This window comes from Platalea leucorodia (assembly GCF_965183815.1).
Source record: "Platalea leucorodia genome assembly, chromosome: 29".
NCBI classification, from domain to species: domain Eukaryota; kingdom Metazoa; phylum Chordata; class Aves; order Pelecaniformes; family Threskiornithidae; genus Platalea; species Platalea leucorodia.
In genome coordinates this window covers 1,123,959-1,145,400 of record NC_138851.1, presented here as the reverse complement: position 1 = coordinate 1,145,400, position 21,442 = coordinate 1,123,959, and the positions used below count along the sequence as shown (strand labels likewise).

Genomic DNA, 21,442 nt, shown 5'->3' with positions numbered 1-21,442 from the left:
GATCCTTTCAATAAAGCTACAGCAGTCAGGGCTGGGGGTTTATTCCCAGCAGAGATTCTTGGGGGGCTCGTATAGGGCTGAGCTTTGGGGAGGGGGCATGTTTTGGGGCTCCCCGCCTTAAACCACATCATCGACGCTGGGGTGCAGGAGCCAGCGGTCATGGGGGCCGCTGCCCCCCCCCGGGGCGTCCCCCAGGAGGACGGCTGTGTCCCCCCCCAGGCTGTCCCCGTCCCCCGGGGCGGCAGGCGCAGGGGGGGCCCCGGGGGGGGGCTCGGGGCCGAACCCTCCCTCGGAGCCGGCGCTGTTCTTGCGGCGGAGCAGGGAGAAGCGTCGGGTGAAGGTGCCCGGGGGGGGCCGCGGAGGGGGCTCGAGGGCGTCCCCGAGGGTCTCCCCGATGTCCTCCAGCGGCTGGAACTGCATCTCCTCCTTGGCCAGCCTGCGGGACGCCGCGGTCACCCCAAACCCCCCCCGGGCACCGGGGGTCACCCCCAACGCCCCCCCAGATGTCAGGGACACCCCCAGCCTCCTCCCCAGCCCCCAGGATCGGCTTTAGGGGGCACCCTAGGCTGAGCCGTGGGGTCCCTGGGGGCATTTTGGGGTCCCTGAGGGGGGGTAGAGGTCCCTGGAGGGAGCTGGGGATCCCTGCGCGGTTTTGGGTTTTGGGGGGGGGTTCTGGGGCAGTTTGGGGGATGCTGGGGAGGTCTTGGGGTGGCTGGGGGGGTCCAGGGGGCGGTCTGGGGGTCTGTGGTGTTTGGTGGGGGTCGCTGGGGCAGTCTGGGATTTTGGGGGACCCCCGGGAGTGGTTTGGGTTCCCCAGGGCCCCTCCCGGTGGGGCTGGGGGCCGTAGGATCTGAGGCGGGGGGGGTCCCGGGGTGGGGGGGTCCCGTCCCCACTCACGCCACGTCGAAGGCAGAGCCGCGGAAGGCGGGCTGGCGCAGCGGGGCGGCCGCGGCCGTGTAGGGCGCCTGGGGGCTGGCGGCATCCCAGTACCGGTCCCGCTCCAGCGCCGGCACCTCCCCGTACAGCTCGTCCACCGCCAGCATCGACACCTGCGGGCCGGACGCCTGGGTGCCCCGCCGGACGCCCGGGTCCCCCCGCCACCCCCCGGGCGCCCCGCGGGAGCGGGACGGGGTACCTGGAAGTTGCGGTCGATGAGCGTGTTGGTCTCGAAGTCGTCGTCGTCCTCCCCAAAGGGGTTGATGAGCTGCTCAGCCACCTGCGGCGGGGTCACCGTGTCCCCGGGGCCGCCCTGTGTCCCCCGGGGCCCCCCCGTCCCCGTCCCCGCACCCACCTTGAGCCACCCCACGTAGAAGAAGAACTGGAGGAGGGTGAAGACGGGGACCCCCAGGTCCAGCTCGTGCCCCGCGTAGCCCTGGGCCGGGTCCAGGAACTGCCGCCCGATCAGGCAGGTGACGAAGAAGGTGTAGACGGCGATGGTTACCACCTGCGGCAGGGTAACGGTCACCCACCACCCTGTCCCCTCGTGTCCTTACGTCCCCGTCTGTCCCCGTGTCCGTCCCTCCCTGCCAACGCACCCCCGTATCCCTCCATCCTCATCTGCGTCCCCCCGCGTCCCTCCACGTCCCCCTCGCGTCCCTCCATCCCTGTCCGCGTCCCTCTCGAGTCCTCTCCGTGTCCGCCCATCCCTATTCACGTCCCCCTGCGTCCCCCACGTCCATCCAGCCCCCCCGTCCCCCCTCCATCACCCCCCCGTCCCCGCGCCCCCATTCCTGCCGTCCCCTCCGTTCCCAGTGCTCCCAGTGCCCACCTGGGTGTACACCAGTGGCACGCTGATCCAGTCGTAGTGGAAGAGGAGGCTGCAGTGGCCCCGAAAGCGGTTCAGCTCCTGGGGGGTGGGGGGCACGGGAGGGTTGGGGGGGCTCGGGGAGGGCCCGAGGGGGGTCGGGGGGTTTGGGGGGGGGGGGGTACCTCCATGAGGAGCTTGAGGGCGCAGTCGTCGCGCACGCGCCCCTCCCGCCGCGCCTGCCCCGCCAGCGCCCCGAACCAGGCGCAGGGCACCCAGAACTTGTTGTAGGGCGAGCGCAGCCCCTCCAGCCGCCGCCGCTCCTCCCGCGTCAGGAACCCTGCGGGGCCAGCGTCACCACCTGCCCCCCCGCGACGTCACCTGCTACCCTGTGACGTCACCACCCGGCAGCACTGATGCCCAGTGACGTCAAGGCGCCCCGTTGATGTCACAGCACAGAGGTTAGGGGAACCTGATGCCCAGCCCCGTGACGTCCCCATGGTGATGTCGCTGCCGCCATGATGACATCACCGCCCTCACAGCGACGCCACTGCCGTGACGCCATTCCCATCCCCGGTGCGGTGCCCCGTGGTGACATCACCGCCACGATGCCATCCCCGGAGGGTCCCCACCTCCCCCCCGCTGGTCCCACCGGCCAGTTACTGCCCCTGTGCTGACGTCACCCCCTCCAACGAGGTCGCGGCGCGGCGGCGGGGACTCACCGGCCTCGACGAGGTGGTCAGTGGTGGGGAAGCGCTTGTAGACGGCGGTGCTGACGGCGCGCAGCACCAGCAGCGCGGCCAGGCTGCCGTAGCGCATCAGCGTGCGGCGCATGATGCGGCCCCGCGCGTCGGCCCCGTGGACGTTGCCCGCCACGGCCAACATCAGCCCGTCCGGCGCCGGGACGCTGCGGAACTGCCCCCACCAGCGCTCCAGCACCAGCGCCACGTAGAAACCTGCGGGACTGGGATGCACTAGAGGTACTGGGAGCAGTGGGAGGGGGCACTGGGAGCACTGGGAGAGGGTGTTGGGGACACTGGGAGCACTGGGGGGAGCTGGGGATGCTGGGAAGGGGACTGCGGGGTCGCGGGGGCTCTCACCGAGGACGAAGGAGACGGGGATGAGGTTGGTGGGTCTGGGGAGGCTCTGTGGGGACACTGGGGGGTCTTGGGGGGGTGCTGGGGGTCCCGGGGGGGCCGGGGGTCCCGGGGGGGGGCCGGGGCTCTCACCGAGGACGAAGGAGACGGGGATGAGGTTGGCCGACTTGTCGCAGTAGAGCACCAGCTTCTCGAAGAGCCGCTTCTGCGCCTCCGACAGCAGGAACCTGGAGGGGGGGACGCGGGGGACGCGGCGGGGGGGGGGTGTGTCACCCTCCCAGCCCCCCCCTCCAGCTCCGCGTCCCCCCGCCGCGTCCCCGCGCGCCCCCGTACGAGGTACCGCGTCTCCGTGCGCCCTGCGTGTCCCCACGCGTCCCCCGCGCGCCCCGCGTGTCCCCATATATCCCCATTCCTCTGCACCCCCTGCACCGCCACGTGTCCCCACGCACCCTGTGTCCCCCCCCGCCGTCCCCCAATGTCCCTGTGGCCCCCCACGCGTCCCCCCGCACCGGTAGGCCAGGCTGAGCCCCAGGTAGGCGGCGAGGAAGAGCAGCAGCTCCCGGTAGAGCAGTTTGTAGATGCTCCCGCGCCAGAGCAGCAGCAGCTGCGAGAAGCCCCCGAAGCGAGCGGTGGCCACCCGCGAGGTGTACGTCACCGTCATCGCGGCCGCGGGGACACCCAGGCGGCAGCCCGGGGACGGCAAATCCCTGGGGACGGCAAAACGGGGCCCTGGGGACACCCAAACCCTCAGGACACCCGGCACAGCCTGGGGACCCCCTGGGGACGGCAAAACGGGGTCCTGGGGGCACCCAAACCCGGGGGAGGGGTCGCTGAACCGGTACCTGGGGACACCCACACCCTGGGGACATCCAGCACAGCCTGGGGACGGCAAAATGGGGCCCTGGGGACACCCAAACCCTCAGGACACCCGGCACAGCCTGGGGACCCTCTGGGGAGGGCGAAATGGGAGCCTGGGGACACCAAAATCCTGGGGACCCCCACCCCCTGGGGACACCCTAGGGGTCACAGAACCGATACCCTGGGGACACCCACCCCCCTGGGGACGGCCTGGGGACCCCCACCCCGTGGGGACATGCACCGCCACCCCCCCAGGCTGGGCAGAGACACCCCCCCCCCAAGCCTCCCCGTACCCCCCCCTTCCCTCACCTGCGGGAGACCCGAGCGTGGGGTGGCCACCGCCAGTCTGGGGCCACCGTCCCCGTCCCAGGGCCTTAAATACCGTCCTGGGGCTGGCCCTGCCCCGGGGCTGGGGGGGGGACACGCCCGGGTCCCCTCGGGGGTGGGGAGGCCGGACGCCTGGGTCCTTCCCCCGTAGCCCCCAGGGGAGCGACTGCTCCAGCCTGGCAGGTCCTGAGCCCCCCCCCGTCCCCGTGGGGAAACTGAGGCAGGGTTTGGGGGGTGGAGTTGAGGGGGGGTTGGTGGCCGGGACGCCTGGGTCCCCGTCCCCCCCGGGGCTGGCCTGGCTCCGGCCCCGCAGCCTCGCGCCAGCAGCGGGGTCGCGGGGACAGATCGCAGCGGGACGCGGGACACGGGGCTGGGCCCGTGCGGGCTGGGGGGGCCACAGCCCTGCGGCCCCCCCTAAACGCTGGAGCCCGGCTTCTGCGGCCCCGTCATCCCCCCCCCCGGACCCCGGCGTCCGGGCTCTCCCCCCCCTTCCCCGTGCCCCGTTAATCCGCCCCGAGCGCTAATGAGGGTCCCCGCGTCCCGCCGGGCCCGGTGCCAGCCGGCGCTGACGTCACCCCCCCGGTGCCAGGCCAAGCCGGGGCATCCGGACCCCCCCACCCGCAAGCGCCGCGCGGTGAACACAGGCGTCCGGGCCCCCCGAAACACCCCAGAGCCGCCTCCCCGCTTCCCCAATTTATTATTTACACGAGGTCCCCTGGGGGGTCCCGTCTCTGCCCCCCCAGCCCGGGGGGGGACGGGACGGGGGGGAGGGGGGACGGAGCAGCCCCGGGGGGGCCGCGGTGCTGGTCGGCCGCAGCCTGGAGGTGGGGGCTGCGTGCAGGGGGGGTGGGCAGCGCCGTCCTGCCCCTCCTGGGGGGGGAATAAATATCGGCTGCCCCCCCACCCCGGGGGGCGTGTGGGGGGCGCTATTTGGGGCTGGGGGGCTGGTAGGGGTCCAGCAGGAGGGAGGAGAAGGTGTTGACTTTATCGGCCCCCCGCACCTCATGGGGCAGCAGCGGCAGCTTCACGATGTGGAAATCCTCGTACAGGTCCTCCATCTGCGGGGAGAGCGGGGCGGGGGGCAGGGACCCAGGCCTCCGGGCCCCCCCCCAGCCTCGGGGAGGGTCCCGGGCGTCCGTGCTCCCCAAATTCCACCCCCCAAGGCCCCCTCCCTTCCCAGAGCCAGGCAGGGTCCCGGGCATCAGGGCTCCCCGAATGCGAACGCTCCCCCTGAGCCCCTCCCGCGCTCCCCAAACTCAGCCCCCCCCGACCCCGGCACCGCACCGGGGACCCCCGCACCCGGGCGGTACCTGGTCGAGGTACTTGGCCTGGATCTTGTGCCGGGCCTCGCACATCTTGCAGGGCCGCTGGGGGTCGGGGAAGACGAGCTGGTTCACCACGATGTTGTGGGTGTCGATGCGGCACTTGGCCAGCTCCTGGATCAGCCGCTCGGTCTCGTAGAGCGAGAGGAACTCGGCGATGCACACGCAGATGAACGTCGTCTGCTCCTGCCGGCCCCGGCCCCCACACCGCGCTCAGCATCGCCTCCGGGGACCCGGCTGTCCGGCACGGAGGCCCCAGAGGGGTCCCTGCCTGGCCCCGCGGCGGAGGGTTCCCCGCAGGAATGCGCACAGACCGGCTCGGCCACGTCCCCGTCCCCCTCCCGGCATCCCCGTCCCCCTCCCGGCATCCCCACTCCCCTCCTTGGCATCCCCGTGCCCCACAGCGGAGCCCCCCCGCCCCACGGGCGGCCTTACCGGGTCCTTGAACTGCTCGCTGACGGAGCGGATGACGGGCAGCGTCTCCTCCAGCTTGGAGGCCAGCTGGTCGGCATTCATGTCCCCCAGCCCCAGCATGTTGCACATCTGGGGGAGGCGGCGGTGAGATCCACCCCCCGAGGCCACGCGCGCTGTCCCCGCCACGGGGGTCCCGTCCCCGCAGCCCCTGTCCTCACCTGGGAGATGAAGGGGCTGATCTGGTTCTTGATCTGCATGAGGCGGCCCAGGCCCCGCTCCACGATGGTGGGGAAATTGAGCAGCCGCAGCGTGTGGCCGGTGGGCGCCGTGTCGAAGACCACGACCGAGAAATTCATGCCCTTCACCAACCTGCGGGGCCGGCGGAGGGGTCAGCGGGGCCACAACCCCCCGGCTCAGCCCCCAGCGGGCCCCCCCGGCCCCGTACAGCCCCGCTCACCTCATCACCTCTGCGTAGCTCATGGCCTCGTCGATGCCGGGGAAGGCGCTCATGGCCTCCTGCATCATCTTCTTGCCCATGCTCAGCATGTTGTCCTCCTCGAAGAACTCGTCGGGCAGCTCCGCCACCCCCAGGCTGGGGTCGATCTCCTGCCGGGGTTCGGAGGGTGAGAGGGGCCGTGGCGGGGGCCGGGCTCCCGGGTCCGTCCTGGACTCACCATGGCGAAGAGGTTGTCGTAGCCCTTGACTTTGGTGGGGACCTTGGAGAACTTCTGGTCGAAGGCGTCGGAGATGTTGTGCGCGGGGTCGGTGGAGATGATGAGGACGCTCTCCCGCACCTTCGAGAGCTGCACGGCCAGGCTGCAGCTGGGGGCACAGCGGTGACGGTGGGGGGCTGCTGCCGGCGGGGGTCCCGGTGGCCTCCTTGGGTGGGTGGGGGAGCTGCCCCCCACGGCCCCTCGCGTGGGGGCAGCCCCACGGGGGGGCTGGCTCTGCCTTCTCCCCGAGGGGACCCGGCCCCGTCCCTTCCCCCTGAGGGGCTCCAGCCCAATTCCGCCCCCCCCGGGGTGGTCCGGTTGGGCCCCCCCCGGCAGGTGGCCCGGTCCGGTTCCCCCGCCGGTGGTACGGTCCAGTTCCCCCCCCGCAGAGCGGCCGGGCCCGACTCCCCCCCGGGCGCTGCGGTCCGGTGTCTCCCCCGGGGGCCCGATCCCCCCCGGTGACCCGATCCCCCCCGGTGACCCGATCTCCCCCCCGGGCCCGACTCCCCCCCGGGCGCTCCGGTCCGGTGTCTCCCCCCGGGGGCCCGATCCCCCCCGGTGACCCGATCTCCCCCCCGGGCCCGGCGCGGCCCCGCCGCACCTGCAGGTGGTCTTGCCCACGCCGCCCTTCCCGCCCACGAAGATCCACTTGAGGCTCCGCTGCTCGATGATGTTCGCCAGCGTCGGCTCCAGCGGCTCCACGTCGGGCGCGTCCTCGAACTCCTCCGCCTCCGGCCCCCACCCGCCCGCCGCCGCCGCCATCTTCCCCCGCGCCGCCGCGCCGCCGGCCCGCCCGCGCCCTGATTGGCCACCGCCCCGCCGCTCTATCCCGCCCCCTGCGGCCGATTGGTCGGCGCGCCTGGCGATCAGGCGGAGGGAGGGACGGCGAGGCGAACGCCCCGCGCGTTGCCCCGGCAACGCCGCCCCGACGGCCGTCGCGCTAACGTCATCTCCCGGCGCCGCGCGCTTCCCGGCGTCCCCCGCGGCGCGGCGTTCGCGGCGGACAAGATGGAGGCGCACGGCGAGGAGGGGGAGGCCCCGTCGCCGCCGCCCGGGCCCGGCGGCGGCGTGAACGTCTTCGCCAACGACGGCAGCTTCCTGGAGCTCTTCAAGCGGAAGATGGAGGCGGAGCAGCAGCGGGAGCGAGAGGCGGCGGCAGCGGCGGCCGCGGAGGCCCCCGGTGGCGCCGGGCCCGGCCCGCACCGCCCGTCCGACGGCTCGAAGAGGAGCGGCGGCGCCCTCAGCTTCGTAAGGACGCGGGGCCCGCGGCCTCCTCCCGCCCCCGCTCCCGCCGGCCCCGCTGCCGCCCGGCCTCCCCGCCCGCCGCGGCGGCCCCGGCTGGGGGTTCCCGGGGGTAGCGGCACCCTCGGGCTGGCACCGGGGGTGGCGGCGGCTTCCTCCCGGCGGCGGCTGCCTGCTGCGGGAGAGCTTCCCCGCGAGAACCGGTTCCCCAGACGCGAGTGCAGGCCCCGGTTTTGCCGGCGGCGCGTCCCGGGAGCTGGGCTGGGGCCCTCGGCGGGGCCGGCGGCACCGGGGCCCGGGAGGTCCGCGGGCACCTGCGATCGTCAAGCTGGGGGGCTCGTCCCGGGGGGGCCGTGCTGCTGCTCTGCCCTGGCGGTACCTCCGTGCTGTTCGGGGCTCCCTGCCCGCTCCCTGCTGCGCTGCCTTTATTTTTCTTTTCCCTGTCGTTAAACCGCCTCAAGCAGCACCAAAATTCTCTGTTCCTGGGCAATGGGGGTGGCTTCGGCTGCTCCGGCACCGCTGTTCCCCGGGGGACGTCGCCCCGCCCTGGGGGTCGGCGGCAGCCACCGGCCCCCCCCCCCGGGCAGGAGCGGGGTCCCCGCGGTGCCGCCTGCCGCGGACGGACGGCCGCCAGCTGGGGTCTGACAGACGTCCCTCCTGTTCCGTTGTGCAGGGGGCGGCGCTGTCCCCACGGCGCGCGTAACGGTGGCAGTTCTGTCCCTTCCCCCAGGTGGGCAGGCGGCGAGGGGGGAACAAGCTGGCCCTGAAGACGGGAGTGGTGGCCAAGAAGCAAAAGACGGATGAGGAGGTGGGTGTCCCCGGACCCCCGACCCTCTGTGGGGCGGGACGCGGTGCTGCCGGGGCGTGCCGCGCTCACCGACCTCGTTTTCCTGCAGGTGTTGACGAGTAAAGGCGACGCCTGGGCCAAGTACATGGCGGAGGTGAAAAAGTACAAGGCGCACCAGTGCAGCGACGACGACAAAACTCGGCCCCTGGTGAAATAGCGCCCGCGCCCGGACTCGCCCCTGTATATACTTATTTAAGGGCGGGGGAGGCGCCGGCCCCGCCCCTTTTATATCTATAAATACCGATCGCGCGCCTGGGGCCGCTGCTCCCGCCCCGCCGGCAACCAGGACTTGACGCCGGCCGGCAAACCGCCGCCGCTGCCGCTCACCGGGACCCGCCGCCGCTCCTCCCCCCGCCTGGCCCGGGGGGGGCGCGGTTTTGGGGTAGAAAGCGGAGAAACGGGGAGGGGAGAGGTGGGAGCGGAGGGGCCGCCATCGCAGCATTAAAGACCTCGGAGATTTCGGAGCTGCCGAGCGACTTGTGGGTGTTTTTGGGGAGGGGGCCGCTCCCCCCCGCGCTGTTACCCTGGGCCCGCGGGTTTGGGGGTCTCCCGGTGTTTGGGGGCGAGATGCTGAGACCCCCTGTGTCACCGCTGCGGTGGGGTGACACAGCGCGCCCTGCGTTGTCACCCGCTGCGGGGTACAGCCCCCCGGCCGTGACGCCGACTGACTCCAAGTCTTCCAGCCTTCGGCCCTTGTTTATTGCCTCCCCCAGTGCCAAACTTCACCGTTTTGGGCCTTTTTTTCCCCAGTAAAGCTGGGGCGGGAGATGGCTGTGCCGGGGTGCAGGCAGGAGGGGTGCAGGCAGGGCCGGGCCGGGCCCTCCTGGGGTGGGCTCCAGCAGAGGACCCTGACCGGTTTGTGCTCCCAGTTCCTTCCCAGTTCCCCCTCCCAGCACCCCCACCTTCCCCATTCCCCCTCCCAGTGCTCCCAGTCCTTCCAGTGCACTCCATTTCCCCCTCCCAGTCTCCTCCATTCCCGATTCCCCTCCCAGTCCCCCCAGTACACTCCATTTCCCCCTCTCAGTTCCCCTGATTCCCCTCCCAGTCTCCCCAGTGCACTCCATTTCCCCCTCCCAGTCTCCTCCATTCCCGATTCCCCTCCCAGTCCCCCCAGTACACTCCATTTCCTCCTCCCAGTCCCTGGATTCCCCTCCCAGTATTCCTAGTCCCCCCAGTGCATTTCATTTCCTCTTCCCAGTCCCCCCAGTGCACTCCATTTCCCCCTTCCAGTCCCCTCCGTTCCCCTGATTCCCCTCCCAGTCCCCCCAGTGCGTTCCATTCCCCCTCCCAGTTTCCCCAGGGCACTCCATTTCCCCCTCCCAGTTTCCCCAGTGCACTCCATTTCCCCCTTCCAGTCGTCCCCATTCCCCTGATTCCCCTCCCAGTCCCCCCAGTGCGTTCCATTCCCCCTCCCAGTTTCCCCAGTGCGTTCCATTCCCCCTCCCAGTCCCCTCCCATTCCCTTGATTCCCCTCCCAGTGCTCCCAGTCCCCCCGGACCTGGGCAGGGGGAGGCCGCCGCCGCCGGGGTCCGCCGCTCCCCGGGCCGGGCCTGCGCGGGGGAGGCCTCCCCCCCCCCGGTAGTGGTACGGCCCGCGCCGCGGGGCGCGCTGGGAGATGCAGTCGGGCGCCGAGGAAGGGACTCCGCGCATGCGCGCGAGCCACACCCCGCCCCTTTCCCCACGTGGCCCCGCCTCCGGCCCACGTGACGCGGCGCCGTCCTTCCCGCGCGCTCACGTGGTGCCCGCGGCGGGGCGGACGGTGGCCGGCGGGGGTCAGCGCCCGCGTGCCGCGCTCGCTCCCTCCGGGCAGCGCCGGTGGCCCGCGGCTGCGGGAGGCCGCCCCGACCCCCCCCCCCCCCCCGCCACCCCCCCCCGAGCCCCGGACCCCCCCCCCCCGGCAGGTACCGGCTCGGCGGGGGCGGCGGGGAAGCGGCGCGGGGCCTGGCGGGCGGGGGAGGCCCGGCCGGGACCGGGCTGAGGGGGCGCTGAGGGGGGGGTGAAGGAGGCCCGGGGGGCGGGAAACGGGGGCTGAGGGGAGAATTAGGGGCCGGGGGGGTAATTGGGGGCATCGGGGGGGCGGGGGGCAACGGGGGGTGGCGGTGGCGCGGGGGGCCTGCAGCTGGGGGGGCCGGGGGGGATTACGGGGGCGAGAGGATCAAACCGGGACGGGGGGGGGGGGGGAAGCTGGGCTGGGGGGGCAAATGGCGGGGGCGGGGGGACACGCTGGGGAGGGGGTGCTGGCACTGCCGGGGGCGTTCACGGCATCGGGGGGGGGGCAGTGGGGGGGAGATCTGCCCACCCCCGTGCCCCCCACGTCCCCCCCCGCCGTTAACGGGGCATCCCCGTCCCCACGTGCGCGGAACGTCCGGTTCCCCCCCCCCCCCGCTGCCGCGTGCACGGGCCCCTCATCCCGGGGGCGTCTGCTCCGCGTCCCCCAGTAGATCCCCGTCCCGCTTCCCGCCTTCCCCCCCCCCCGCAGGGATCCGGGGTCCGTGCCCCCCCCGGCCGGTGACCCCCGCGCCCCCCAGGACCCCCCCAGCCGCCATGGACTGGCAGCCGGACGAGCAGGGCCTGCAGCAGGTCCTGCAGCTGCTGAAGGACTCGCAGTCCCCCAACACGGCCACGCAGCGCGTCGTGCAGGACGTATCCTGAGGCGGGGGGCCGGGACCCCCGGCAGGGCGTGGGGGGGGGGGGGCGGCACACGCACCCCTCCCCGTTTGAGCCGGGGCAAGGGGAATTGGGGATTTCCTCTGTTAACGGGGCCGGCTGGAGCTCTGGAGCGGCTGGACCCGGGGAACGGGGGGTTTTGGGCACGTTAATCCGGGACAGCGTCCCCGTCCTCGTCCCTGTCCTTAACCGCCCGGGGCAGAAGCTGAAGCAGCTGAACCAATTCCCCGACTTCAACAACTACCTGATCTTCGTGCTGACGCGGCTCAAGTCCGAAGGTGGGTCGCTCTGCGGCCAGGGGCGGCTCGGGGTCTCCTGGGCCCCAGGGGGGTGGCAGAGGTGGATGCAGGAGCCGAGCCTGCCCGTTTCGGGCTCGGGGAGGTGGGAGTGGAGGGGATGCACGTTGCGGCCCCCCCCTTGACGACTCGTGCCCCCCCCAGATGAGCCAACGCGGTCGCTCAGCGGCCTGATCCTGAAGAACAACGTCAAGGCGCACTACCAGAGCTTCCCCCAGCCCGTGGCCGAGTTCATCAAGCAGGAGTGCCTCAACAACATCGGGGACGCGTCCTCCCTCATCCGGGCTACCATCGGTGAGACGGGGCGGGGGCCCCCGCGGGGACTCCCGGCCCCCCCGCGCTAACGACCCCCCCGCAGGCATCCTCATCACCACCATCGCCTCCAAGGGGGAGCTGCAGATGTGGCCGGAGCTGCTGCCGCAGCTCTGCAACCTGCTCAATTCGGAGGACTACAACACGTGCGAGGTGCGCGGGGCCGAGCGAGGGGGGTCCGGGGGGGGGGGTCGCGGCTGGCGCTGACGCCCCTCTGGCGCGCAGGGGGCGTTCGGGGCCCTGCAGAAGATCTGCGAGGACTCCTCTGAGCTCCTGGACAGCGACGCGCTCAACCGGCCCCTCAACGTCATGATCCCCAAGTTCCTCCAGTTCTTCAAGCACTGCAGCCCCAAGATCAGGTACGGGTGCGCTGGGGGGGGACGCGCGTCCTCCTGCAGCCCCGCGGAGGGGTTGGGGGGGCCCAGCCGGGGTGGGAATGTGGGGGGGCCGTGCCTAGAGCCGTTCAACGAGATGGGGTGGGAAAGGAGCTGTTTCTGTGCTCCGTGCCACTGGTTGTGGTTTGCCTCGGGGTTCCCTTGTCCCCGTCCTTCCCCCTGATGGGTGTTCCGGCTCCGTCTGTGCCCCCCTTGGGGTGATGTGGGGATTTGGGCCCCCCCCGACTGAGCAGCTCCTGCTCAGCCCATCCCCACGTCCCCAGATCATCCCATGGGGACCCCGTGTGTGTGTGTGTGCGTCCCTAGGTCTGGTCTGGGGCAGGAGGTTATTCCAGCCCAGAGCACATTCCCCTCTCACGAGTTAATTCAGTGCCTGGGGGGCCGGGGGGGGCAGGTGGCTGGGCTGACCCCCCCTCCCGGCTCCGCGTCATTAGCTGACGAGCCTGCCAGACCCCCGCCGTGGTCTGTCTCCCTCCAGGTCTCACGCCATCGCCTGCGTCAACCAGTTCATCATGGACCGGGCTCAGGCGCTGATGGAGAACATTGACACCTTCATCGAGGTGAGCGGCTGGGTGGGGGGAGCCCCCCGGAGCCCCCCCAGAGCGGCCCCGAGGGCTCCCGTGTGTGTCCCCCCCCCCAGCACCTCTTCGCTCTGGCGGTGGACGAGGACCCCGAGGTGCGGAAGAACGTCTGCCGCGCGCTGGTGATGCTGCTGGAGGTCCGCATCGACCGCCTCATCCCCCACATGCACAGCATCATCCAGGTGAGGCGGCGGGGGGCAGGGGGGCGCCATGGGACCCCCGGGTGGGCTGTCGGGGGGCTGACACCCCCCCCCGCCCCCCGCAGTACATGCTGCAGCGGACGCAGGACAGCGACGAGAACGTAGCGCTGGAGGCCTGCGAGTTCTGGCTGACGCTGGCGGAGCAGCCCATCTGCAAGGAGGTGCTGACCTCCCACCTGATGCAGTGAGTGCTCGCGACGGCCCCCTCTCGTCCCCCGGCCCCCCCAGGCCCCCCCAGCCCCTCATTTCCCCCTTTGCCCCCCGCAGGCTTATCCCTATCCTGGTGCATGGCATGAAGTACTCGGAGATTGATATCATCCTGCTCAAGGTATGAGCTCGGGGGGGGGAGAATGGCAGAGTGCCTGGCTCCCCGTCCCTCCTCCAGCTCTGCGGGGCTGGTACTGGTTAAACTGGAGGGACTGGGGCAAGGCAGGGGCTGCCCTGAGACCCTCCTGGATGTGATGACAGATTGAGAGCTGATGCCGGTGATGGCTGTTGTGTTCGTACTGTCTGATCCGTGGGGGCCAGGATGGGTGGTTGGGGGTCCCCGTGGCGGGACGTGATGTCCGCTGTCCCCACAGGGTGACGTGGAGGAGGACGAGGCCATTCCTGACAGCGAGCAGGACATCAAGCCCCGCTTCCACAAGTCCCGCACGGTGACGCTGCAGCACGAGGAGGAGCGGCCGCAGGACCCCGATGACGCGGAGGATGAGGACGACGACGACACGCTCTCAGACTGGAACCTGAGTATGGGCTCGTTGGGGGGTCCCGGCCCCAGGCTCCTGCAGTGAACCCTGGGGGGTCGGGGGGTTAATTAAACCCCTGCCTGTTCGGGAGGGATTAACTCCGTCTCCTCTTGCCTGCCCGGCAGGGAAGTGCTCGGCTGCCGCGCTGGACGTCCTGGCCAACGTCTTCCGGGAAGAGCTGCTCCCCCACCTCCTCCCGCTGCTCAAGGAGCTCCTCTTCCACCCCGAGTGGGTCATCAAGGAGTCGGGCATCCTTGTCCTGGGGGCCATCGCGGAAGGTGGGTGCCACGCTGCCTGCGATGGGCTGTCCCCGAGCCGCCGCCGTGCCGGAGCCGGGGGTCTCAGCCTCCCTGTGCCCCCCAGGCTGCATGCAGGGCATGGTGCCCTACCTGCCGGAGCTGATCCCCCACCTCATCCAATGCCTGTCGGACAAGAAGGCGCTGGTGCGCTCCATCGCCTGCTGGACCCTGAGCCGCTACGCCCACTGGGTGGTCAGCCAGCCCCCCGACATGTACCTCAAGCCCCTCATGACCGAGCTGCTCAAACGCATCCTTGACAGCAACAAGCGGGTGCAGGAGGCGGCGTGCAGGTAAGGGCCGGCGGGGGGGGCGGGATTTGGGGCCACCCGTGGCGTTTTTGGGGCAGGATCCGCCGGATCCAAGCCTTTCTCTGGGCAGGATGAGGAACCTGATGCGTTGAGTCCCTGTGATGCTGGCGTATTCGTACTGTCTGACCCAGAGCGGGGGTGGTGGGGGGCTCAGCCCTGGCCTGGGGGGGGGCTGCTGACCCTTTCTCCCCCACCCAGCGCCTTCGCCACGCTGGAGGAGGAGGCCTGCACGGAGCTGGTGCCGTACCTCAGCTTCATCCTGGACACGCTGGTCTTCGCCTTCGGCAAGTACCAGCACAAGAACCTGCTGATCCTCTACGACGCCATTGGGACCCTCGCCGACTCCGTGGGGCACCACCTCAACCAGCCGGTACGATGCAGGGCGTCCCCCTCCCCGGGGTCCCCTTCCCGGGGGTCCCCTCGCCCCCCACGGCGCCCCGCTGCGTCCCTCCCGGGGCCCCAGCCCAGGACCAGTGATGACAAAGTGACAACAGACATTCGAATCCCGAACTCCCAGTGTGGATCAATCTGGTCTGATGGTCCCTGGGCTGGGGGGGAGCGTCCCCGCGCCCCCCCGTGCCCCCCCCCGTGACAGCGTTTCTCCCCGGGCGCAGGAGTACATCCAGAAGCTGATGCCTCCGCTCATCCAGAAGTGGAACGAGCTGAAGGATGAGGACAAAGACCTCTTCCCGCTGCTGGAGGTGAGCCGTGGGGCGCAGAGGGTGGCGGCGGGGGGAGCCCCGTCCCCTCGGCCCCCTCCCACTCCCCCCCTGCCCGCAGTGCCTGTCCTCGGTGGCCACCGCCCTGCAGAGCGGCTTCCTGCCCTACTGCGAGCCCGTCTACCAGCGCTGCGTCACCCTGGTCCAGAAGACGCTGGCTCAGGCCATGGTGAGCCACGGCCCCCCTTTCCCGGGCACCGTGGGGTGACCTGCCGTGGGCTGTGACCCCCCGCGGGGTGACCGCGTCCCCCCCCTCTCCCCGCAGATGTACAACCAGCACCCCGAGCAGTACGAGGCCCCCGACAAGGACTTCATGATCGTGGCCCTGGACCTGCTGAGCGGTTTGGCCGAGGGTCTCGGCTGCCACGTGGAGCAGCTGGTGGCTCGCAGCAACATCATGACGCTGCTTTTCCAGTGCATGCAGGTGAGGGGTCCCCCGGGACCCCCCGCCCCGACCTGGGGGCTGCCGGGACCCCCCCGCGCTCACCCCCTGCCCGCTCCCCGCAGGACACCATGCCCGAGGTGCGGCAGAGCTCCTTCGCCCTCCTGGGCGACCTCACCAAGGCCTGCTTCGTGCACGTCAAGCCCTGCATTGGTGGGTGCCGGGGCTGTGGGGGTTCCCTGGGGGGGGGGGGGCGAAGCGGGGGCACCCCGAAAGGATGCGCTGGGGGGGGCCCTGGCTGACGCTGCCTCCCCCCAGCCGAGTTCATGCCCATCCTGGGCACCAACCTCAACCCCGAGTTCATCTCTGTCTGCAACAACGCGACCTGGGCCATCGGGGAGATCTGCATGCAGATGGGTGAGTGCCCGGGACCCCCCTGAGCCCCCCGGGAGCTCAGCAGAGCCCCCCCAGCCCCCCCGGGAGCTCAGCCGAGCCCCTTGCCCTGACAAACCCCCACCCCCGCATCCCTTCCTGGCAGGGGCGGAGATGCAGCCCTACGTCCAGATGGTCCTGAACAACCTGGTGGAGATCATCAACCGCCCCAACACCCCCAAAACCCTCCTGGAGAACACGGGTGAGGCTGGGGGGCACAGCGGGACCCCCAGGCAGGGTTTGGGGGCGGGGGGGGGGGCTGTTTGCCCTGGCGTCCTTCCCACTGCGCCCCCAAAAAGCCCCTCTCTCTGCCTGCAGCTATCACCATCGGGCGCCTGGGCTTCGTCTGCCCGCAGGAGGTGGCCCCCATGCTGCAGCAATTCATCCGGCCCTGGTGAGTTGGGCGGGGGGGCTGTTCTGGGGGTCCCTGCACCCCCCTGGAGGAGGAGAGGGGGGGCACTGACCCCCAGTTCCCCCCCCCCCGCTCTCAAGGTGCACGTCCCTCCGTAACATTCGGGACAACGAGGAAAAGGACTCGGCTTTCCGCGGCATCTGCGTGATGATCGGGGTGAACCCCGGAGGGGTCGTGCAGGTATGGGGGGGACACCCAGCAGTTTTTGGGGGGGCTGGGGGTTGCCCCTGTGCCGCGGGGGGAGCGGGGACCGCTCCCCCCACGGCGCAGGGGCAACCCCCAGCCCCCAGAGGGGGAGATTTTTGGGGGGGACTCAGCTGCAGCTTGGCTCTATCCGAAATGGGGGGGTCCCTGGGGCCAGCTCTCCCCATCACCCCCCCATTTTGTCCCCTTGTCACCCCCCTCCCCATATTTCACCCCCCTCCCCGTATTTCCGCCCCCCCCCAGGACTTCATTTTCTTCTGCGATGCCGTCGCGTCCTGGGTGAGCCCCAAGGACGACCTGCGGGACATGTTCTATAAGGTCAGCAGGGAAAAGGGGGAGATGGGGGACCCCCCACGCCGAGGGGGGGGCTCAGCAGGGCCCCCCCCTCATTGTTAACCCCCCCGCAGATCCTCCACGGCTTCAAGGACCAGGTGGGCGAGGAGAACTGGCAGCAGTTTTCGGAGCAGTTCCCACCCCTGCTCAAGGACCGGCTGGCGGCATTTTATGGGGTCTAGGCCAGGCGGAGGCACCGGAACCAGGTCCGGGGAGGGGGGCAGCGCCCCCAAAACGGGGGGGGAAGACAGATGGACCCCCCCACCCCCGGACGGACGGACCCCCCTGACCCCTCTCCTCTCTCCCGCAGGTCGGCGCCGGGAGGCCGTCGGGACGGCGGCCGTGAGCGGGCGACCCCGCGCCGCGCCCGGGGGGGTTCGGGGGGGCGGGAGGAGCCTCGGGGGGGGGCCAGGGCGCGGTGCCCCCCACACCCCGTCCCCAGCCGCCCCGGGGGGGGGCCCCGAGATCGGTTTCACCCCCGGGGGGAGAAGGGGGGGACTGGGGGTGGGGGGGTCCATGGCGGCCACAGGGGGGGGATGGACCCGTGGCGGGGGCGCCCCAAAACCCTGGGGGGGGAAGCAAAAATCGGGGCAAAAGGGTCCAAAAATGGGGTGGCCGGGGGGGGCGGCCCCCCCTCCTCTCCGCTGTAGGATGTTCCCGTTCCCCCCCCGCATGGTGCCCCCCCACCCCCTACCCATGCACACGTTTATGGCGATAAACCTATAGGAACCTATAGAGCAGCCCCGGCCGGGGGGGGCGCGGGGGGGCCCCGGGGGGCGGGAGGGCCCCGGGGGGGGCGGGGGGCCGGGGGGGGCCGAGCCGCCGCCGTTGTGCTTTGTCGTGAGCGAGTCGGTGCCACGTTTCTTGTGTTTTTTTTCCCCGTTTCGTTCCGTTTTTTACCGTTTACGGGGGGTGGGGGGGGGGTGGATGGGGGGGGGGGGGTGGGACCGGACACGCCCCGCAGGGACCGGCGGGCGGGGGGGGGGGCGGCGGGCCCGGTTGTGCCGCGCCCCCTCGTTCCTGCTCGGCAAAGAGAGTCCGTTGTTGACCGTCCGCCGTCTCGGTGCCGTTTGTTCCCGCCGCGGGGGGGGGTGGGGGGGGGGTGGGGGTCGCTCCCCGTCCCGGTGCCCCGGCTGCCACACGTGGCCGCCTTCCGGCGCCGTTGGATGGCGTCACGACGCGCCTCTCCGTCCCATTGGGCGAAGCGCGGGTCACGTGGGGTCGGCGGGGCACCGCCTGCGCGCCGGAAGCGGATCCCGCCGTGGCCGTGGCGACGGGACGCGGCGGGGCCGGGCCGGGCCGCGCCCCGGTACCGGGGGGGCTCGGGGGGACCCCGCATCGGGGGGGGGGGGGGGGGGTCTCGGTACCGGGGCTGGAGGGACTGAGGTGTTGGGGCGGGTGCGGTCATGGCGGGGTGGGTCCCGGTACCGGGAGTTCAGGGAGTATTCGGGTGTTGGGGTATCCCATTGCGGGGGGGGGGTGTGGGGTGGTACCGGGGCTTTGAGGAGACCGGGGGGGCGGTCCCGGTCCTGGGGCTGGAGGGGTCCCGGGGGAGGGGAGCGGTCCCCGTACCGGTACCGGGGCTGGAGGGGTCCCGGGGTGGGGAGCGGTCCCGGTCCCGGGGCTGGAGGGGTCCCGGGGTGGGGAGCGGTCCCGGGGCTGTCCTGGTCCCGGGGCTCTGGGGGATCCCGCTGCTGGGGGGTCCCGGTTTGGGGCGGATCCCGGTGTTACGGGCCGGGGGCGATGGGGGGGGGGGGCTGAGGGTCCCGCTCGGGGCTGCGGGAGGCGCTGACACCCCCGTCCGCAGCCATGGAGGGGGCCCCCGCGCCCGACGACCCCGACCGGCAGGCGCAGGAGTACGTCACCCGACTGCGGGGCGCGGGGACCCCCCCGGGCCGCCCCCCGCCGCCCCCCGCCGCCGCCCCCCCGGGGCCCGGCCCCCCCGCGCCCCCCCCGCGGCCCCCCCCGGGGCTGAAGCGGCCGCCCCCGGGCGGGGGGGGCGCGGGGGGGCTGCTGGCGCTGCCGCTGGAGCTGCTGCTGGAGATCTGCGGGTACCTGGGGGCGCGGGAGGTGCGGGGGGTCCTGCCCCGCGTCTGCCGGGCGCTGCGGGAGGTGGCGCGGGACGCCGTGGCCTGGCGGCTCCGTCTGCAGCGCAGCGCCCGCGGCCCCTTCCCCGTCCTGGAAGGTGGGTCTGGGGGGGACCCCTTTCCCCGTGGCGGGTCGGGGACCCCAAAACATCGCCCCGGGGTGGGCTGGGGAGATCCCTGATGCTCCATTTTCCTGGCTCTGCCGGCCCCGAGGGGGCTGTGGGGTGCTGCGGAGGGCGAGCGCGGGGAGCTGGGGACCCCCTCTGTCCCCCATTTCCCTGTGGCAGATTGGGGACCCCCTCTGGCCCCCTGTTTCCCCACAGCGGGTTGGAATTTCCCCTATTTCCCGCATTTCCCCCACTTTGCTGACCCTGAGTGTTTACGGGGCGCTGCTTGGGGTGAAGGGGGTGGGTTGGGGACCCCCCCCGGTGCCCCAGATCCCCACATTGGTTTGGCGCCCCTCCCCGACACCCCCATTTCCCCACAGAGGAGGGGTTTGACTGGTCGGCCGCCTGCGTGGACCTGGAGGAGCACCTGCAGCGCTGGGGGGGGCGGCGGGGCCCCCATGGAGCACTTCTCCCTGGATGAGGGGCACTTCGCCTCCGTCGATTCCGTCCTCCTGCTGCAGGTGGGGATGCGCCGCGCCCGGGGGGGTCCCCCGGTTCTGGGGGGGGGGGTCCCTGCCTCACCCCCACCCGCCTGGCAGGGAGGGACCCTCTGTGTTTCGGGCGCCCGCGACCGCAACGTCAACCTGTGGGACCTGCGGCAGCTGGGACGGGCCCCCGGCAAGGTGCTGGTGAAGGCGCTGGGCACCGAGCGCAACGGGACGCACAAGGTGGGGGGCATGGCCGTGATCCCCCCTCCTCACGCCTCGGTTCCCCAACCTGGGGAGCCGCTGGGGGGTCCCGGAGCGATTTTGGGACCGGTGGCGGGTTTGGGTTCTCCCTCGCAGGGCTGGGTCTGGTGTTTGGCTTCCCGAGACAACAAGGTGTGCTCGGGCTCCTGGGACAGCACGGTGAAGCTGTGGGACCTGGAGGCCGAGGGGCAGCAGTTTGGGGAGATCAGGTAACGGCTGGGGGGGCGCTGGGGTGAGCTGGGGGGTCCCGGGGGTCCGCTGAGCCCAACTCTCCCCTCGCCCCCAGGGAGAAGGCGGCTGTGCTGTGCCTCTCCTACCTCCCCGACGTCCTCGTCACCGGGACTTACGACAAGACGGTGACGGTTTACGACCCGCGAGGTTGGTCCTGCCTGGGGTGGGGGGTCCCCGGTGGGGAAAGGGGGGACGCTGGGGGGGCTCCCGGCTCAACCCCCTTCCTCCGGCAGCTGGCCAGGCCCTGGTGCGCAGCTACAAGCCCCACGCCAGCGCCGTCCTGTCCCTGGCGGCCGACGACCGGCTCATCGTGTCGGGCAGCGAGGACCGGACCCTCGTTGTCTTCGACCGCCGCGCCGACGGGGTCCTCCAGCGGCTGCAGGTGGGTCCTGCTGCCCCCCAAAACCGCGGGGGGGCCAGGACGGGGCTGGGGGCTCCGTCCCCCATCACCTGCGGCCCAACGCTTCTCTCCCCACCCCAGCTGGAAAACTACCTGCTCTCCATGTCGTACCGGGGGACGCAGCTCTGGGCCGGGGACAACCAGGGCCGGGTGTACGTCTTCGGGAACAGCGGCGGCAGCTTCCAGCCCGCCCGGGTAGGGACCCCGAGGGGGCTGGGGGGTGCGGACGGGCCGGGTGCCCCCCAACGCCTCACGGTGTGGGTTTTTTTTTGTGTCTCCCCTCCGGCAGTACTTCGACGTGGGGCACCGGCTGCAGATCACGGGGCTCTGGCACTCGCTGGGGTCCCTCTACACCACGTCCACCGACAGGACGCTGCGGGTGAGGGTCCCGCTGTCCGCACCCCGCGGCGCCGGGCTGGGGGGGGGGGCTGCTGGCCCTGCGGCGGGGGGCTGGAGGGCTACCAACGGCTTTCGCTCCCTCGCAGATACACGTCCCTACGGACCCTCCCCGCACCATCTGCTCCTGGACGCACGACGACGTGCTCAACGGGGTAAGGAGGCGCTCGCCCCCTCGCACGCGCGTGTGCGCGCCCGCCTCGGCGTCTTCCTCCGCCCCGCTGCGGTGTCATCTGCCGCGCCGGTCCCCCTGACGCCCCTCTCGTCCCCCCCAGATCAGCGTGGAGGGCGACGTGGTGGCGGCCGCCTCTGGAGGCCTCTCGGTCGAGGTGTGGAGGCTCCGGACCTGACTCGCCACCGCCGCCCCCGTGCTTGTGCTGCCCGGGAAGGGGGGCTGGGGGGCTCCCCGCCGCCGGGGGGGTCTGTCCCCGCTCCCAGCGGGCTCCCGCTGGTTGCGGGGACCCCTCTTTGCCCCCTGACATGGAGCAGATGGGCCCTGGGTGGGTCTGGGAGCTGCCGCCTGTTTGTGGGTATTAAAAGGATTCGACTGGAGCGGAGGTTGCGTCCCCCCGCGGGGGTATCCGTGGTTTTGGGGAGAAGTTGGGCAGTTTTGGGGCGCTGC

At 71.9% G+C, this 21,442-nt stretch overlaps 5 protein-coding genes across 5 annotated transcripts; 3 read left to right on the top strand and 2 right to left on the bottom strand.

Annotated features, from left to right (window-relative positions):
- Positions 1–117: 117 nt before the first annotated feature.
- On the bottom strand, positions 118–3,502 carry BEST2 (bestrophin 2; the record flags this gene model as incomplete). The annotated part of the gene is made up of 9 exons (XM_082334079.1): positions 118–436; positions 898–1,049; positions 1,136–1,216; positions 1,292–1,444; positions 1,769–1,846; positions 1,930–2,084; positions 2,467–2,700; positions 2,974–3,068; positions 3,351–3,502. The coding sequence occupies 9 exons, from the start codon at positions 3,500–3,502 to the stop codon at positions 118–120; spliced, it is 1,419 nt and encodes a 472-aa protein (XP_082190205.1).
- A 1,212-nt stretch (positions 3,503–4,714) lies between these two features.
- On the bottom strand, positions 4,715–7,237 carry GET3 (guided entry of tail-anchored proteins factor 3, ATPase; the record flags this gene model as incomplete). Its single annotated transcript, XM_082334214.1, has 7 exons — positions 4,715–5,084; positions 5,337–5,534; positions 5,784–5,891; positions 5,981–6,131; positions 6,220–6,368; positions 6,437–6,584; positions 7,077–7,237. 7 exons carry the CDS (start codon positions 7,235–7,237, stop codon positions 4,953–4,955), a joined length of 1,047 nt encoding a protein of 348 aa, XP_082190340.1. The 3' UTR covers positions 4,715–4,952.
- A 223-nt stretch (positions 7,238–7,460) lies between these two features.
- Positions 7,461–9,022, top strand: TRIR (telomerase RNA component interacting RNase). The gene is made up of 3 exons (XM_082334039.1): positions 7,461–7,723; positions 8,448–8,525; positions 8,614–9,022. The coding sequence occupies exons 1-3, from the start codon at positions 7,484–7,486 to the stop codon at positions 8,719–8,721; spliced, it is 426 nt and encodes a 141-aa protein (XP_082190165.1). The 5' UTR covers positions 7,461–7,483; the 3' UTR covers positions 8,722–9,022.
- Positions 9,023–11,082: 2,060 nt separating this feature from the next.
- TNPO2 (transportin 2) lies at positions 11,083–17,230 on the top strand. The gene is made up of 24 exons (XM_082334095.1): positions 11,083–11,207; positions 11,434–11,509; positions 11,672–11,821; positions 11,886–11,992; positions 12,065–12,198; positions 12,713–12,794; positions 12,875–12,997; positions 13,081–13,199; positions 13,283–13,343; positions 13,597–13,762; positions 13,887–14,039; positions 14,125–14,350; positions 14,567–14,738; positions 14,983–15,069; positions 15,149–15,256; positions 15,353–15,511; positions 15,595–15,682; positions 15,788–15,886; positions 16,008–16,103; positions 16,220–16,295; positions 16,394–16,493; positions 16,761–16,835; positions 16,925–17,056; positions 17,161–17,230. Exons 1-23 carry the CDS (start codon positions 11,109–11,111, stop codon positions 17,030–17,032), a joined length of 2,664 nt encoding a protein of 887 aa, XP_082190221.1. The 5' UTR covers positions 11,083–11,108; the 3' UTR covers positions 17,033–17,056; positions 17,161–17,230.
- Positions 17,231–18,558: 1,328 nt separating this feature from the next.
- On the top strand, positions 18,559–21,372 carry FBXW9 (F-box and WD repeat domain containing 9). Its single transcript, XM_082334089.1, is given in 11 exon segments — positions 18,559–19,035; positions 19,425–19,483; positions 19,485–19,565; positions 19,644–19,772; positions 19,890–20,002; positions 20,080–20,171; positions 20,258–20,406; positions 20,506–20,619; positions 20,714–20,803; positions 20,910–20,975; positions 21,096–21,372. Coding segments are annotated over 11 exon segments (1,344 nt in total). The 5' UTR covers positions 18,559–18,659; the 3' UTR covers positions 21,171–21,372.
- Positions 21,373–21,442: the final 70 nt, after the last annotated feature.